The 19,707-nt window shown below is 40.6% G+C and overlaps 1 protein-coding gene across 1 annotated transcript; it reads left to right on the top strand.

The window, feature by feature from the left end:
- Positions 1-13,732: 13,732 nt before the first annotated feature.
- LOC119496783 (amphoterin-induced protein 1-like) lies at positions 13,733-19,465 on the top strand. Its single transcript, XM_037784346.1, has 2 exons — positions 13,733-14,129; positions 16,500-19,465. The coding sequence occupies exon 2, from the start codon at positions 16,561-16,563 to the stop codon at positions 18,097-18,099; it is 1,539 nt and encodes a 512-aa protein (XP_037640274.1). The 5' UTR covers positions 13,733-14,129; positions 16,500-16,560; the 3' UTR covers positions 18,100-19,465.
- The last annotated feature ends 242 nt before the right edge of the window (positions 19,466-19,707 follow it).

Below are 19,707 nucleotides of genomic sequence, written 5' to 3'. Positions count from 1 at the left end.
TTCACGGAGTCCGTCATGTTGCTCCACCATGTTTCTACAGTAGCACAGATCGGCCAAACCAAACACTGGCTCTAGAGAGAGACTTTCGTGTTTTTAAAGTTACCTGAAGGTCACCGTAGTTCTCCGACACGCTTGGAAAGGGAGGAGTGAGCAGAGTTTTCAGTTGGTTGCAATCTGCAACCACACCACTGGATGCCACTAAATCCCACACACTGCTCCTTTAAGTGTACTGTATAAAATGATATATAATAGCTAATACTTTGAAGCTTGTATATTATAAGTATCTATAAGTATTCCTCTAATACCACAACCAGGTGAGAATCTGTACTTGCCTAACACTTCAGTTTATGACAGGATACCTTTCAAAACAAGACCAAATTCTTGGCAACTTTAGCTGTATAGGCTACTTAAATTATATCGTACTAACGTGTTACACTAAATGTCACATCCACGGTTAGAGTGCTACCATGCTAACGTTCCCTCAGCCCTATGTTGGTGACTGCTGCAACACGTTGTCATCCCAACTCGTCACATACTGACGGTTTGTCAAACTCCTCGGCATCACTTTTCAGTAAACACGTGCTTAACGTTGTGAATTAAACAAACACACTTGCTTAGTTTTAGGCAACAAAGCCACTAAATTAGGTTTAGGGAAAAAAACAGGTTGGGATTAAAATTACTATATTTGTAAAGTGAAAATGTGACTTGATGTTGTGAACACTGGACACGAACGGACAGCTGATGAATGGGCTGGTGTGTTGGATTGGTTAGGTTTAGGCATGACGTACTGAAGGAACGTAGATGCGCTCCCTGTAGGCCTACACATACAAACTAAATCTTCACATCATCATACATTCAGCATAAGCATGCAGTGATTGTTATGCAAACATGCCAACTGTGTGTTAACAATAGCAGGTTAGCATGCTGATGAGACCCTAACAGGGCTGTAACCAGGCAGTTAGCATGTTAGCTTGCTAATTTTACTTCTCAGCTCAAAACACAGCTGCTGCTCAGCATAAGAACATCTGAAATCTGAGCCAAATCTAACAATACAGAGCTAAGCCTGTCAGTCTACAGAGGATTTTTGATGGGGGGTTACTAGGGTTTTACCCTAGTACCAAGGATCTAAGAATAGTAAAAGTATTTTCTGGTGTATAATGAGCATTACAGGCTAGTAGAGCTACTAGCACGGCCATGAACTTTTAGTTTTGTTTTACATATGAGGGTGAATGTTTAAACGCTTAACAGATGACCTCCATGTGACCTTACTCAATAATAGGAATGTGCACAGTGCATGATAACTCACCCTCACATCTAATCCCTTATTTCTTCCTCCTCTCCCGGTTTATTTATTTTTGTCAGTCGGTAATGATTTGGGTTGTAATTTCATGGATTTAAGTGCCCTCCAGTACAAGATTTACTGACACAGTGAGGCATTGATTAGGCCAGGCCTCAGCCTCCACCATCCCAGCTTCTCAAACTGGGGCTCCTGTTGCCACGGTGATCTTTTCATATACAGTCCATCTCATTGCTCTGTCAGCGGAGGACAATGAAATCTGGGCTATTATGGGTAAGGCTACTCTTCTGAAGGAGCAAGCATGGAGCTGCTAAGTCCGAGGTGTTTTTCATTTGCATTTGTAAGGTTAACATATAACATTTGCATTTCACAGAAATCCCATCTTGCACTCTTTTACCATTAAAAAGCATGTTTTCACTTGCAGCACCTCTCAGGAATTGATTGATTAATGTAGTTCACTAATAGCCTCATTATAATAATGCCACTGGTTAAGTCACCGTGTGAACTGAAGTCTTAATATCATACAGTTTGTTGCTTTCAGCCCACAAATCAGTGAACTTACTGCATCAGGATCATAGACGCACGGTATTAAAGTTAGAATATTTTTACCACTTGTAGGTATTCTAATATATTCTTTATAGTGTGTATTCTATAGATATTGATCTCTAGTGTTGATATCTATATTTACTGTGTATTTCCTGTGCAATGCCTGGATGACCTGCTGCTGTAACACAATCATTTCCCAATTTGATATCTATCTATCTATCCACCATCCATCAATCCAATGCTGCATACTGAGCTGCAATGATTAGTTGATGCGTCTATCGACAAAAAATTAATATGCAAATATTTTGAAAATTGCTTGTTTGAGTCATCAAGTCAAGTCAATTTTATTTGCATAATCCAAAATCACAAATTTGCATCAGAGGGCATAAAAAATGCCAAATATTCTAGCTTCTCAAATATGAGGATTTCTGCTTTTCTCTGTCTCTTGTGATAGTAAAGTGAATATCTTTGCATTTTGGACATTTTTAACTTTCAGCCCGGGTAAAATTGTGATGGGCATTTTTCACTATTTCTGACTAATTGATTGATTAATCAAGAAAATAAATCGGCATATTAATCAATAGTGAAAATAACAGTTGCAGCCTTATCACCAAGCAGCTCTTCACCATTGTAAATTATTATTTAACACTTTTTAAAATAGCATTTTTGTCCTCAATCTCACACTCCAAATACCTTTTACTCTAAAATATCACACTGTAGGAGATAAGCATCACCACTTTTTGTATTCAGATTCCTCTATTTTGAATTCGCATCACCTATAGTAACCCATGATCTTTCAAACCTGGCCGATTAGACGCTAACGACGTCATCCGTCTCTCCCTGTCAATACCTCAAACACGCCTGGACAGCAGAACATAAGAAAACACGATGCAGTTGGGTGGAGATATTTAATGGACAGCGATTACTACCGTTGTCATGGTGAAGATGTATCAAGATGTCTGGCAACACACCGAGGGGAGATGGGAAAAACATACACATGCTTGTGTAACACATAACGCCTCTCAAACAGTAAAACAACAATACAAGAATGTGGTGTGGTTCTGTGTGAGTGTATCTGTCTGTTTTCATCTGTATTCAGGCATGTACACCTGTGTGTGTGTGTGTGTGTGTGTGTGTGTGTGTGTATCAGGTGTTGACTCATGACAAAAATAGCAGAGTCTTGCTCGGCTGGCAGCACCAATCGCTGCCACCACAAATACAATGGTTTCCATGGCAACCTTGAAAATAGACTCCACATTCGCACTCAGAAATAGCAAAGGACGCCGCACTAACCCCAGAGAGCTCCCACTGCCAATAATAACTACCCATAGATACGGACGCACGGATATCAGCCGCACTCAGAAATAAAATAATGCCAGCACATTCACCAAAACATGATTACGGCAACCTACACAAACAATCAACTCAAATTCAAATGCACATTTAGCACCGAGGGGATGGGAGAACATTAAGCAGCTCTGTGTTTAATAACATCCAAGCAAAAAGCACAAAGAAGCTGTTCAGTCAAAGCTCGACAACACCTGACTGAAGGACAGATTCTTTACATAAGTCTAACACACCACACTAACAAGCATCTGTCACATCCCAGTTTCAGATATCTTGCATATATTGGAGTGATGTTAGAGGAGATAAAGGGTTAGAAGTTGGGTTGGAAGGTTTATATCACAGCAGACAGTGACTGTATCTGAGGTAGAGTCATATCTTGATGGTTTATTCTGCTTCCAGTGAACATCCACCAGTATGGAGCTTTACGTATTGTTTGGCATTAGGAAGTATGTTGGGCATTATGAGTCATCCATAACAAGGATGTTGTTGTTTTTTCTGAATCACTGAGCCGCAGTAATGGTTTCCATTGGAACCAGTATACATAGAATTATATCCAGGCAGGTAGCTGCTATGATGTGAATGAATGTTTTTCATCAGTTGCGTTAATGAATGTTTTTGGTATGGTGATGTGGTTCCCTCTGTGACTACACAAATAGACAGCAGCTATTTTGACATGTCATTGCAGGGTAAACACAGGTGTAATTAATAACATTAACCATAATAATTTGATCAATTGCACGTTTGTTTACCCTGCTAGGACATGTGAAAATTAGGCTACGATCCAAATGACATTTTTTATTTTTACTTTTAGTAAAAAGTACGTACTGTAGCATGCAGTATGCATACAACTGGGACACATGATGCCTTCAAATGAAACTCGTGAGCTCGTGTTTACAACATGGGAAGTCGTGCAGACGATATGCGTGGCGTTCAAGTGATTAAGTTGTGAAGAACACCGCTGCTAAGCAACGGCAATATTAACATTACTGTCAGCATCTAGAAGCCACAGAGGCTGGGTGACAATGCAGGAAATGCAAAGGCATAATGACAGAGGAAAAAGATGAGGCCGTTGGGAATATCAACATTTTCCTCAAACATATTATAAAATTACGAAGAATTACAATATACGACTAAAAATACAATATATTTATATTCACTTATTATGCATCGAAAAATTAACTTCAATGACCGCCGCCATTTCTGACAACGTCAACAAATACGTCACATCTCGTGAACTCAGAGCTTTCAGACACTTTCTACTTACGAGGTCGTGAATATATCTGAGGAAAATGTTGATATTCCCAACGGCTTCATCTTTTTCCTCTGTCATTATGCCTTTGCATTTCCTGCATTATGCTACCCACTTGCTAAATGGTTAACCTCTGGGGGTGGGGGATGACAGGTGAGCGGGACTGACGAGGGAGTCTGAGGGCATCTGGTGGACGGTTAGAGGATGGCAGGTCGGGAGTAAGAGGAGGGGACATGGCCTTTTGTCATAAATAAAGTGAGTCCAAGTGATTGATAAATGTGCGTGATTTGTTTGGTTTGTTCACAGTCAGAGTCTATAATCTTATACAGTTTCCGGGGAGAAAGATTTGTTGCAAGTGTTGAAATAAAAGCAGATGTCATATTTCAACCATGTCTCTGTTCATCTGCCTCAACTTATGTTCCAACAAAATGCACGAGGGCACCTTTGTCACAATGAGACTGCAGTCTTTAGAAGCAAAAATTTGTGTATGAAGAAACACAGCATGACAATTATTTGTTCATTTCTAAAGAAATTCATCGTCTCTGTAACACTTTACAATAAGGTACACAACATCTCATTAGACGTTCTTCTTAGTCTGTTAATCATTGCTGTCATGAAGTCTTGAAAACAGATCTTTTACTTCAGTCCATGTTTAAGATCCAGTGGTGTTCTGGGTTTTTACTCAGCAAAGTTTCAAACGTGCCTCTTGAAGAGGCCCCTGAACATGTCGGCTATGCCAGATGGTGGCAGTGTGTCCACTATATTGTGCTAGTGGTACAGTGGCTGCCTGCTTCACCCACTGTAACACAGATTATAGTAATATGTTTAAGAACTGTTTTGGTATTGCATTATCTTATAACCACTTCCACTTATTCACATTAACAAGCTCAACTGAACATGCATGTACCTAAACACAATAGTGCAAGACCAATTCCTCTAAATAAACAGGTAATACTGACACAGGAACATCATACACACACACACGACTGCCTTTTCACAACAATAAAACTAGGATTTTACAGTTGGGGTTTGGTGCAGCATTGGATGAATAAAGAAAATCTAACCCTCTTAAAAAAAAAATGTCTAGTTCAGCTCGTAGTAAGATCATGTTTTGTGTTTGGGTGACTGTCGGCGAGGGCTGGAGTCTCGGGACACTCAAGTATCAGATGTGAAGGAACCAGAATTAGGGACAGCGAGTCGGATATTTTCACCCAAAAAGGACCTTGTTTTAGATGAACTTCCCCTTTCTTATCAAATGATATATCTGCATTAAATACACAAACAAAGGGAGATGCATGACAAACAGCATTGCACATGCATTTACTCACTGTAATTATCATCAACTCAAAGCTAGATAATACTTAAACACAAACAATATTCCAGTTAACATGAGAATTGACTCATAAAGTGATCACATGGTGTAATCAAAGTAACAAACCTTAAAGAATAACTCACTTTGGTCACACTGGGTGAAACAGGGGGTCCAGTCTGGCCGGTAGCAGGACAAACAGAGACATGTTCTTCCTCCTCCCCTCCTATGTTCTTGTTCTTGTGTTTTTTTCCACACAGAGAGAGATTTATCTCTGGGATTTGTTTATCTATTCTCTCTCGCTGGCTTTGAATGAATTTCACTTTGTGATGATGCGATACATCTGAAACATTAATTACTATTGATCCTTCAGTGAGGAAAATGAGCCTGCATTCTTTTCTTTCTTTTTTTTTATCTGCAGTGACTTTCAGAGAAGATATTAAGAAAGAGTTTGATGACCAAATATGCTATAAGCACAAAACATATGCATGCTCTTTGAGCTCTAATATCTGTGTTGTTTCAATTCAGTGTAAGAGTAAATATTAGGGATGCACCAATCCAACTTTTTCACTTCCTATACCGATAGTGATACCTGGGCTTTTGGTCCCATTGTCCCGAGCCATATAAACACATATGCTCTAAATATAGTCCAAAAACAAGAAATACTTAACCATTAACATTTTTTTTTTTATGAAACACAAAGTGTTTTTCATATAGCATGCAGTCGTGCATGTTTCAGCATCAATATATTGCGATTTTATTCTGCAGTCACTCAGAATTAGTGAGTTACATTAAAAGTAAAATGACAAAGCCTGAGACTCATTCAATGAAGCTGCTGCTTGCAATTCAACACTGAAGTCCAAAAGAACTTGTGTTGATGCCTAATCTCAATAATTACTAAATGATTCTATAAAAACAATTATTTTGTATTATTTGATTCCACTGTATATCATAATATATGTATAGTATGAAAGCACGTCAGCTTATGTCATGACCAAAATATATTATTTCTGATCATCACAACAACCTTTCAGTGTCAGTATTAGTTCTTACATCCATTATTGTTGCAGCTGTGAGCAGCGAGCAGCTCTTCCTGAGGAAAGAGGCTAATCTCATTTCGCTGATGGAGCACCGTGGGCTGGGTTGGATATTGCCATAACATGCTGCCACTGCCCCAGAGCTGTACCTCATTTATAATTCACCAGAGAACTGGAAGTCTCCAAAGAGCAGAACGCCCATCCACCAGGCCGTTGCCGAAATCCATCCTGCTATCCGATACTTCAGCTTTGTGAACAGGCTGTTGTGACAGCGAGAGGTGAGCTTACACGACTCAAATCACAACTGCCAAGAGACAATAATGAAGGTTATGAATATTGAAATACTACATTCATCGAGAGTCTGTAACTGTAGAATGATTATGATTTTGTTGAAGGAAAGGCTGCATCAGTATTCCATGAATCCCATGAAATGAACTAAAACAGCACATTAATCGGCCTCTCCGGACTTCCCAACTTCCCTGTCTGTGGCTCTCAGCCCCAAAAGTCCATTAGCTACATGTGAAGATGCAAAACCTTAAAAACAAGTCACAAATATATAGTTTTATTTTTTTTAAAAGTCAGTAATTTCCTAAAACATCTGGGCACTGTAGTTTTTTTGCAAATGTTACTTGAGCCGGAGTAAATAGTGCATTTGTTGGATACCATTTTTCAGCGGCGGATTAAAACACATTTGGTGTCAGGGTTCCTGTGGCTGGACCCAAATGCAGATGCTGGACAACAGGTAGGTGAAAAGGTAAGTATTTTATTAACAGAGCTTTTGGTATTGCAGGCTGGCGTTGGCGGTGGTTGAGGGGAAAGGAAGGTTCCGGGGATGTGATTTGATCAGCAGTTAGTTGAGGCGAGCAAGCAAACAAATTAACAGGAAACAAACTGACAAGATCACCAGCAGGAGCTGGAAGCGTGGCAACAAACCATGAATGGCAACAATCCGGTGGAGACTGGTCGTTAGAGCGTGGTTTATGAAATGAAGAGGAGCTTGCCTGATTGGTGGTCAGGTGTGCTGATTGCAGATTAAGTCCAGGTGAGTAGTGAGAAGGAGAGAGGGAACAAGCAAACAGACAAAACAAAACTAAAACACACCAAGCGCACGTCACTCATACTAAAAGGCAGAATAAATAATAAAAACACATTCACACTTACAGGCAGGTGTCACGGAGGAGGAACCGTGACTTTTGGTGAACTCGGGAGTATTTACAGCAGCAGGACAGTGTATGTGCTGTTGACTCAAGATTAAAGCAGCAGTGGGTTGCAAATATAATTAAAAAAAGTTATTTTTATAGAACAGTCACTATATCCTGACAGTAGTGCACGAGACAGGTAATCTGAAAAAAATCATGTGCCTCTGTGTCCTCCGGTGCTCCTAATGGCATCTGCGAGACTTCACAGACCAGGAAAACAACCAATCAGAGCCGAGCTGGAGCCTGCCGTCTCTGAGCAGCTGTCAATCACTCGCAAACTCCAATCAAACGGTCAAACTAGGCAGCGCTGATCAAATATGAATCAATATTCTGTTACTGTAATGCCTATTTCTCACCTCAAATGTTTTCAGAAACATCTTGTAGTGTTTTGTTTAGCTGTAAAATGAGAAAGTTTGTGACCCGGCAGCCATGTTGAGATCAGTTGAGGAAATACCAAGCAGCGCCCACCAGCCGGAGCACACTTTTTGAGGCGAGAAATAGGCATTACAGTAACAGAATATTAATTCATATTTGATCAGCGCTGCCTAGTTTGACCATTTGATCTGAGTTTGCGAGTGATTGACAGCTGCCTCCGTTGAATGAACAGCCAATAGGAACGCTCTCTCTCTGAAATGACCTGTGATTGGCCAAAGTCTCCCGTCACAGACTAGATTTTTTCAAGCCTGAAAACAGAGCCATGAGGAGGTGCAGAAGTCTAGTTTTCTCTCAGAACACTTGAATTACAATGTGCTGAAAGGTTATTATGGATTTTTGTCCAATGATGCCAAAAACATTCTACCTACTGCAGGTTTAACTAACAGTGCCCATGTTCATCATAATGAAGGAACATATCAGCCAGTACAACGGTATGACTCATCGACATGTTTTTAATAGTTTTTGGACAACAATGGAGGTCTATGGCACAGAGGAATACACACACAATGTTTGTAGGATCTATTTACTGTTGGTTTTGATCTTTTCATGGTATTTGTTGACCATTTGTTGGGATTAATGCCTGAGTATAGCATAGTTATTGTTATGAACTAAAGAAAAAGGCCACATTTCCTGCATCATAGCACAGCAGAAGTAGCATGATGTGCTTGTTTTCATGTGTGTGTGTGGGTGTTTCTGTGGTAATGACGGATAATTACTGTTACTGAGATCCATGTCACATCAGTACACAGTGGAGGTTGCAGATGCATCGCGCCTGCACAGCTCGGTCTCAGCGACAGTCTAGTGAAAGCCATGTATCTCTGTATTTGGTGATTTTTAGGTTTTTACATGAATGATTACAGCCGAGATGCTCTTCTGTGGGTTCAGACAATTCTTTTTTGTCGTAGATTAAAAACACTCTAAAAGACAAGACTGTATTTATTTCATGAAAACAAGACATTTGCTTTTCATTGTAAAGTGGTGACATGTTGTTGTTGTTATGTGGAGTGAGACCTTGATGTTTCAAGTTTCAAGAGCTGACTCTAAATGACTCATCATTTTTCTTTTCAATTTACAACACAATCCAACTTGCTTCACACTTTATTTCCCATAATGCTCAGCTGCTCCCGCATAGGAACAGTTGGATTCTGACCCTGAAAGTAGGGCAGCAGCGCATATGATGACGCATGCATTGAATTAATGGAAACACACTCTGCTGCAATATTTAGGATGAAAAAACTTAAAGTGAAAAGGTGTACTCTCCGTCTCTTATAAATCCACCTATAAGTCCTCAATATAATGCAAAGGGAGAGGATGTAGACACAGATCCATGCAGACATCTGACAAAAAGATTAATGATAATAATATTATATAATATTCCTCATGTTACAGCACTCCAGGAGCTGATCAATATACAGCTTCCTCCAGAGGACATTCAAAAGGGTTTTAGTCTATTTCTCATTAGTTTATCTGTGCAAACATTTCATCGAGCTTTTATCATTATTCAAGTTTTAACGCGATTTTCAGGTTGTAGTGGGCTCAGTTTTAAAGCTAAAGTGGAGATACAGTTATCATATGAAACTAGAAAACCTAAGAAATCCATTGGTACCAACCATGTCATAGCTTGTCAGGAAGGAGGCTAAATAATGCTCCAACCTTATTTACGCTAAATTTTGGCGAGGACAAACTGGCATGGCCATTTTCAAAGGGGTCCCTTGACCTCTGAGCTTAAGATATGTGAATGAAAATGGGTTCTATGGGTACCCACGAGTCTCCCCTTTACAGACATGCTCACTTTATGATAATCACATGCAGTTTTGGGAAAATCATCGTCAAGTCAGCACACTGACACACTGACAGCTGTTGTTGCCTGTTGGGCTGCAGTTTGCCATGTTATGATAAGAGTATTAAATACTTGACAAATCTCCCTTAAAGGTACATTTTGAATAGATAAAAAAACGTGCAATTAATTTGTAATTAATTGTGATTAACAGTCATGTGATTAATCACGATTAAATATTTTAATCGATTGACAGCCTTAATTTAAATGTTTAATTTTCCATTAGAAGAAAGTTCCTAAATGGATTTTAATATAAAATGCTAATTTATATGGTCGTAAGGTTTATTTAACAGAGAGGCAATCATCATATCACTGCAAGGCCATGACGGCATAAAAATCTGCTGTTAAATGTCCAAAAAACAATAAAAATTAGAGTACATATTATATATAATTTCTTTACATTAACAGCTTTGGGTAGAACTTTTTAGCCAATTCTGTTCATAATAAAATTAGGTTTAATTATTATATAATAATTCAATCTGGTATTCTTTCGACAGGATGTGGACCAGATTATTTAGGGATGTAAACTATCTGGACACTCTAACCTGTAAGTGAGACCTCACAGTGTGATTTCATGGTTGACATCGTGCCTGGATTTTGTGTCAGTTTAACCTTTTATCAAAGACTTGCAGGTCAGTGTCGAGCGCTGCACGTCGACCCTTCTAACGTTGTGACGTCTCTTCTGTGTTCACTCTCTTCACCCGTTACATGATAATCATTTTATACCGCACATGGTGCTCTCGTTGTTTGCATCCCCACCTTGCCCTTGGCGCCCATAGCAACCAGACCTGTGGACCATTTCATCTTCACATCACTTTTCATGTGAGGGTGTCTCTGTAAGGTGACCTTGTGCTCAGAAGATTGATAACAAGGTATTTAATGTACAGCTGGATGGTCATCTGTCATGTTGACTTCTGCATCGTTGCCCTATCTCACCTTCTGCAGCTTTAGACTCCAATCATAGTCCTGACGTGTGTGTGTTCTGGCTTTTTTCTTGTGTTCAGTCGGTGTGTTGCCTTGCTACTGTAGTTATATAGCCTTTCCTGTACATCGTTCTATCATTTATGAATATGTGATGTGTTTTTTCGTGTGTGTATTTGAGTTTTCCATATTACTGCACGCAAGTTATCCCGACTGAAAAAAAGACTTTATAATCTACACTTAAGTTAGACTATTATTGCCTTGTTTGTCAGGATCCAAGAGACATTTAACCATTTATCGAGTGAGGATAATGGGTGGAGGATGGATGATGAAGGATGAATGATGATGATTTTTCTGTACAATAAACGAATGAAATCAATATACTGTATATTGCCATGCTTATTACAATTACAAATAATAAAGAGGTTAAAAGTTATCTTACATTATTAATGCATCAACTTCTTAAGGAAGAAATCCTTTCACATTCTCCATCCGGATCCTAATTATACCAAACATAAGTCAATAAACCACTTATTTCTAAAGTTAAACAGATTGCCTCTCTTACTGGGTTTGACTTTATCTCACAAGTAAGTGGCCGATATCACACAGCTCCAGAACAACACCGTGATCTGTTAAGGAGTTGGAGACAAACATTAAATTAGAGATGACTCAAAGGATATAAATCATATGTTTTCTTAAATAAATTGTCAGAATTATTATGAATAGACGTACTGGGTTGGCAGCATGGTCTCACACAAAAGGGATGTGAACAGGACACACCCAGTCTTTATATAATCTCCCCTTCTCTAGACTCCTCCCTGTGCATTAACAGGTGAATCTGCAACCACTACTACCTGCTCTCACAGATTGACAGGCTTGAGATTTTGAACACCGACAATACAATGAATGTAGCCAGTATAATTAAATTGAATGTGCATGCACTGGATTATATCTAAACTACATCCCAAGGTTGCTGATGTGAATAACAATGCAGCATTACTAACACGGTCAGATTACCAACCGGGCAAAGCTGACGACTGCCCCGCATGGGACCCCCGAGGGCTGACTTTGTGTCACCTGGGTTGTGATAATTTAATTGAAAATTTGTTTGAGGAAAAAGCACAATATCCAGTGATTATCTAATCTTGGTTAATTGTGTCAAAAAATCTAATTTTAAAGCAGCTATAATCAACATATTTTGTTATGACAATGTGACCATGTTAAAGGTGTCATTTCAATATGCAGCTCCCCTTGTCTTTACGGAGCTTTAAGGCCTTTACACGGGGTTCAGCGTACATCACAGCGTGCAGCGCCCAAAGTTGGGCTTTGCTCGACGCAGTGAAAAGCCGGCTTGGCGCAAGTCGTTGGAAATAATAGGCTTCAGAGCGCAGTGGTGCCGTTATAGCATTGTGTCTGAAAGGGCCGTCATTGAAAGAAATACTCAAGCAGAGGCAAAAAATGAATAAAAACTGCTGAATATTAGTTTACGCTAGAGATTCACATGCCAAATTTACGCCAGAGTGGCAAATTATTCAGTTTTCTTTCCTGAGATTTAAAGGTAAAATTAGAAGTTTCATATAAAAATTATGTTACAGTGTACTTATTATGTTATTTTCATTGTTTTAAAGTCATCAGAATGCAGGAAACAAAGTCTATGGACGCAAACACAACTCTAAATGAATGATAATGTTGTTCAATAACTGCTGGATGTGTAGGTAAATATTGTAACTGTTGGCTAACAAGTTCACTTTATCAACTTAGAAGGTGATGATATACCAATGTTGTGTTCATAACTTGTTTCTGCTACCCCCAAGTGGCCAAAAAGACCTTCATTGTTTGGTTTTTTTTGTGCTTGTATGTTGCATTTTCCTAAAATAATGTGTGAAATCAAATGATGACATTGCAAACCTGCATGGGGCCAGGTAGTATTATGATGTAGGAGGAAGATAAAAAAGCCAGAGCTGAACTGTAACGAATACAGAGTCTAAATTACATGATAACTAAAATAAACAGTATACAAGCTACAGTGTTTCATGTTTAAATCTTACTGGTGTAACGTAATGATTGTATATTAAAAGTGTTTTATCCAGTTCACAGGACAGGACTCCGAGGTGTTTATGTTAAATACGTCATGCTGATATTGATCCCTGGCACACTGCTGCATGCACATCACGTCCTCAGCTAAAGACTGCTGCAGCTGCAGTTCACACACACACACACACACACACACACACGCACGCACGTACACACACACACACACACACACACACACACACAATGAATGTTTGCCCTTCACCGGAGTGATAAGACGAACCAGAGAGGGAAGGACTCCATCATTAAAACACATCATAGCACTGAATGGGCCAATGCAGGTATAATGCATTCTGAGAGGAAAAAAAATTACACAATCCAAAAAAAAAACAATGCATCATAATGGACAATATAGTAATGTAAGGTATAAGCACTGAGGAAAGGAAAGACAATCTGAAGCTCATCATCTCAAAGACAGTTCATTCCCCAGATGTTTACCACACTGCTATTAATGTTCATCACATGTTTAATTAATATTTTAAATGCTGTAGCTGATTTCAGACACATGATGTTTTGATGTTGTTATGGACTGTCAGCTTTAATAGTATAGTGCACTGGACCATCTGAGGATGAAGTGGAGGCTAGAGGAGAGAGAGAGAGAGAGAGAGAGAGAGAGAGAGAGAGAGGATGTGACACACCCCCTGCTCTGCTGCTTTGCTGTTTGCTCCCCTCAGATCAACTATCAGATGGTTGCATTTCCTCATCAGTGCGGACCGCAGACAGGCTGTTTTGTTCCGGCCCTTCTGCTGCTGTGATGAAGAGAGGATGAGACTGTCCTGTAGCGGATCATCTCCAACACCGGACTGTTGAAGAAGACTCCAACCTTTTTCTCTTCGGATCCTAAGAAGAAACCGACAGAAGGTAACGCGCTAAAGGCACTAGACTATTGAGAGCGAGGTTGGGACACTTGAGCCTGCTGGGACAAATGTCTGTGACACAGTGAGAGGGGGAGGTTGATGATGTGATGATGATGGTCGGAGGAGGAGGAGGAGGAGGAGGAGGAGGCGGATGAAACAAACATCAGTGTGTTAATAATCTTTTAGGATATCTATAGAGTGTTTTTTTTATTAATATGATGCCGAGATTTCTCTTGATGATTCATTAATTGCAGTTATGACGATATTTTTTGCTTGACCCATAATAACCTTTGTGACCATCTGGTGCACCCATTTCTTTCCATTATCAGCCGTTATCACTAACGTAGCCTATTGTGAAAGAAGTGAAACTTAACGTTGTGAATTGAAACAAAACAACTTTAGGTTTAGGCAACAAAATATACTTGGTTAGGTTTAGGAAAAGATCGTGGTTTGGGTTAAAATAAGTACGCTTGTTAGGGACATTACCTACATAAGTAAGGGATAATGTACAGCGAGCCGGTCATTGTTGTGAAATGAAACAAACATCAGTGTGTTAATAATCTTTTAGGATATCTATAGAGTGTTTTTTTTTCTTGATATGATGCTGAGATTTATCTTGATAATTCATTAATTGTGGTTATGATGAAATTTTTTTTGCTGACCACCCATCACCCATAATAACCTTTGTGACCATCTGGTGCACCCATTTCTATTATCAGCCGTTATTATCACTAAACTGCACCTATTGTGAAAGAAGTGAAAGAGAAACTTAACGTTGTGAATTGAAACCAAACAACTTTTAGGTTTAGGCAACAAAAATACTTGGTTAGGTTTAGGAAAAGGTTATGGGTTTTGGTTAAAATAAGTACGCTTGTTAGGGACATTACCTACGTAAGTATAAGGGATAATGTACAGCGAGCCGGTCATTGTTGTGAAATAAACCGAGAGAGGGTGAAGCAGTGAACACCGACACGAAGCAGAGTTTATTTCACAACAATGACCCGCTAGCTGTACATTATCCTGCTTTGTTACACGGCTACTTACTTAATAAATCAATAATTTGACACAAAAACGGTCCTCCAGATTCCGACATCAGAACTGCGCCCATCAACGGTCTGTTATACATAGCAACGGTCTGTTATACATAGCAACGGTCCGTTATACATAGCAACGGTCTGTTATAAAGAAATAACAGATCGTAGAATGCCGGGATTGACCAATCAGAATAGAGTATTCAACAATGCAATGTAATAAGATAAAGTAAGTCAACACTGACTTTTGGTTTCTCCAAGCGGCAACCTCCGGTGCGGAGAAATGAAGACAACGAGGAAGTGCCAAAAGCAGTTCATCAAACGGCCCCTTGAGGCTCCAAAAGAGAGTCAATCCCCGTAGACCTCCATGTTAAAATGCCCAACTTCACAGCAGAAATGCAGGCTGGTACAAAAAACGGTTTTGGTCTCTCTATAGCTAATATCCCCGTTCATGACAACTGTACGGGGGGGGGGATTTATATATAACTCAACCGTTTAACTTAAAGTTCGGCATAATTGAGGGCGTGGCCGCTTTTAGTGACAGGTGGGTGACGTACCAGGTCGCTAGCTGCTCTGCTGCGTTACCCGGCCCTCCTCAGCTCCGCCCACGATCCACCTCTTTGCCGGTAGTTACGGTACATGTCCACAGCCACCATCCTTTCCAAGCTTCCCATTCATTGTCTATGTAAGCAGCCGGGCAATGCATTCTGGTAGCGTGGCGGTGCAATTCGAGAAACGGGGCGTCACGTTGGCCACTACTCATTTGCATAAAGTTGAGGTCTAGGTCTACTTTACACAAATCGGGGGCGTCCGGCGCGACTCGCCGCCTCTGGAAACTCTCAAGGAACTTTTAAACTAAGCATTAGTGATCCAAAATAAAGACAGATTCAGCAACTGCATGGCTTCTTTCTCACATGAAATGTTTTCAGAAACACATTTTGGTGAACTATTCTCGTGATATAAGAGAAGAAAGTTTCCAAACAAGCCGCCATGTTGGTTGCGGTTTGAAAGCTGGGAGCAGCAGCCAAGCCCCCAGGAAGAGCGCCGGTCGTTGATCCCAATTTTCGTAGTGGCCAAATGGCGGTACTATAACTTCCGCGTTGTCACGTGATGCCATTGGGCTCAAAAATACTTTTTCCCATAGACTTACATTGGGAAAGAGACGTCCGTAACTCAGCGGATAATCGCTGATAACGCCCATTCAATCGGCTTGTGATCTAGCTGCTGCAGTGCACCCCTGGATGCATTAGAGCATGAGATGCTGTAAGCATTAACAACAAAATATCTTTCATTTGTATCTTCACTAAAACGGTGCTAATTTATTGATCTTATTGTCCACACAGCTCCATGATTCCTCTGTGAAGACTAGATCTCATCCAGACTGCTATAGTTTATAACCCTGACATGATGGGGGGGTCGCTCTGGATTTCCCATGGTGCCACTGAAGCGGTGTTCAGAGGAAGGAGCCTCATCACAGTTCTACCTCTGGCTTTATTGTTGCCATCAGTGAGAGTCAGTGCTCAGTTTATGGCAATCCCTCTGGACTGCCACAAGACTTGTGTGTGCGCCAGCAACATCATCAGCTGTTCCAAGATGAATCTAACCAACGTTCCCATCGCTCTCCCACAATATACAGCTGTTCTGGACCTCAGCTTCAACGCCATCACCGGCCTACGAGCTGAGTGGGCCCCCGACCCACTCGGCAAACTACGTCGTCTGCTGCTCAGCCACAACGGCCTCACCTTCCTCTCCTCTGAGGCGTTTGCGCACGTGACACAGCTTCGTTACCTGGACCTTTCCTCTAATGGCCTCCGCCAGCTGGACGAGTTAATGTTTGAGCCGCTGGAGCACCTGGAGGTGCTGCTGCTTTACAGCAACCGCATCGCTCAGGTAAGTCGCGCTGCCTTCTCCGGCATGAACAGCCTGCAGAGGCTCTACCTGAGCCACAACCAGGTCTCACGCTTCCCCTTGGAGCTGGTGAAGGACCGGAGCCGGATGGAAAATCTTACACTGCTGGATGTGTCCTCCAATCGAATCAAAGCCCTGCCTTTCCATGAGCTTCAGGCTCTGCCCGCCTGGATCAAGAATGGCCTGTACTTCCACAACAACTCTCTGCCCTGCAGCTGTGATGTGCATGAAGTGGTGGCAAGCTGGCACCTCCAGGAGCTCAGCTCTGCCACAGACTTCAAGGGCAACCACACTTGTTTGAAACCAGGCACGCAGAAAGAGAAAATGGCCATACTGGATCTGGACAAGGTCTATTTGAACTGCAGTGAGGTCACGATTATGGACAAACAAGACTATCTGGAGCAGTACCTGGTCCTGGACTGTGACACTAGGGAGAGGAACATGATGAAGAGCTGGGTGCTGCCTGGAAACATCCCACTGTCTCCAGCGCACAAGACTGCTGTGATGCGTCCTGACGGTGGCCTCCAGCTTGGGCCTCTGAAGGCAGAGGATTCAGGAGTCTACACCTGCTACGCCACCAGTGACTCCTTCAATGAGACGCTTTATGTAACTGTAATGGTGTTTAATTCCACCAAGAGCGGCGGGCTGGAGAACCTCAAAACGGCCTACACCACCCTCGTAGCGTGTCTGGTCAGTTTATTTATGGTTCTCATCTACCTCTATCTCACGCCCTGCCGCTACGCTTGTTGTCCAGGTCAGGGCCTGGAGAAAGGCGACCCCAGAGACAGCCTCCACTCTTCAACCGTCAGCATCGCTCAGGCACACGAGGAGACGGGGCAGGAAAGAGTGGAAGGCGGAGGCTTCGCCTACAGACACGTGGCCTTCCTGCAACCCAAGGACCAGCTGGAGCAGAACGGGAGGTTGAACCCAATAGGCGAGGAAGACGAGGAGTGGCAGGGGGACAACAGGGAGAGACGAAGGTCTGACGCAGAGTCCGTCAGCTCCGTGTGCTCCGATACCCCCATGGTGGTGTAGCAGTCAGAGGCACGGCGGCCGGAGGGTAAGACAGTGATGGCTCGACCCGTGTGGCTGCTACACTGAGATCTGTATGCTTTGAATGTGTGCAAGATTCAAAAGTTAAAGCTTTCTCACAGCTGGCGGCATGTAAAGTTGATAAAAAAAAACAATATAGAAACACCCCAAAACGCTGATAATGCAGAGAGATGTGGTTAAAATCATTTGTGACCTAAAAATATTTTTGATGAATGCATTTATCTCAGTTGTCACAGGATTGCAGTTATTTCCATTACTTAACTTAAAATGTCTTTAAAGAAAATTTAATTAATGCTCCTATTATTATCATTTTCTACTATTTTATTTCCTGTCACTTTTACTGCAAGTTATCGGCTGGTCCTGCGAGATATTGCTATGCAAGTAAGAATATAAGAAGTTTTTTTTTGCATTTTTGATGGAAGTCCCTCAAAGAAAGTAAACAAATACTAACTCTTAGCACTAATTACTCAGACAACAAACAGCATGAAAACAGCTCGCTTCTGAGGCTTCACAGTAAAAGTTATCCATCTTTTTTATGCACTGTGGGATTGTGGCACTACAAAGAAGTAGAAGTTTTTAAGATGTTGGACTAAAGTTGCTGCTTGAAATAGAAGCTCATTTTTATGCAGAGCTTGCAGAACTCACCTAATTTACCACTGCAAGATGTTTAATATTTATGCCATGTTTTACATTCCTGTTTGGTTTTGTCGGCCTCTACAGGACACGACGCTATAAGGATTACTCTTATGCAATTTTATCTATTTATATTGTTTTAGATTTGAGTGTGATTTAATGCTCAATTAATAATATGTGCATATTTAAATACTGCTCTGTATGCAAGTCTATTTTAAGTTGGATTCAGCATAATTACTGAATCATTAACCCAGCCTTTTTTGATACATAAGACTTTTACTGTAATTCACTTTATTAAATTTAGTTCAAATTTGTTCACCGTAACAAGAAAAAACATGATAACAAAATGTTTTCAGATGAACCAGACGACATCCAGTGTTGTGGCAGTTATTAATGTAACTACGACCATATACTGTACACACTGTAGGTAATGGTAGGTACTGACTGACATCTCCTTGTTTACAACAATATAAATACAACTATTGAGATGAGCCAGTTATTTCACCCAGTAATTTAGTTGCATGGTACTTTCCAATAGAAGTATAAATCACAAGTTTCATCATGATATGATATTATATTGATCCTTTGGATAACGATACGATATTTGCTGATACGATTTCGATTAGATTCTATTCTGGGGTCTTTGATCGATATGATACGATATCATTATGCCCACTTAACACAATCACTTATATCAACTAACAAAAAGCAACTAAAATATCCAGACATTTAAATGAGAAAAAAAAATCTATTCTTTTTAATAAAAAATGATAAATATAAAGTGGGAATTTCAAAATAAAGGTGTAAGATGATATGTATCGATGTTTTCACTTTGCATCGATGATATTTGATTGTTGATCAATGAATCGATGTATCGTTACACTCCTACTTTCTAGGTGACACTGTAAACAATATTGAACACAGAAATACCTTTTTAATATGGATGAGTTCCAGTTG

This window comes from Sebastes umbrosus, chromosome 1 (assembly GCF_015220745.1).
Source record: "Sebastes umbrosus isolate fSebUmb1 chromosome 1, fSebUmb1.pri, whole genome shotgun sequence".
NCBI classification, from domain to species: domain Eukaryota; kingdom Metazoa; phylum Chordata; class Actinopteri; order Perciformes; family Sebastidae; genus Sebastes; species Sebastes umbrosus.
Note: the sequence above shows the minus strand (reverse complement) of the source record. Positions and strands in the feature narration are given on the sequence as shown.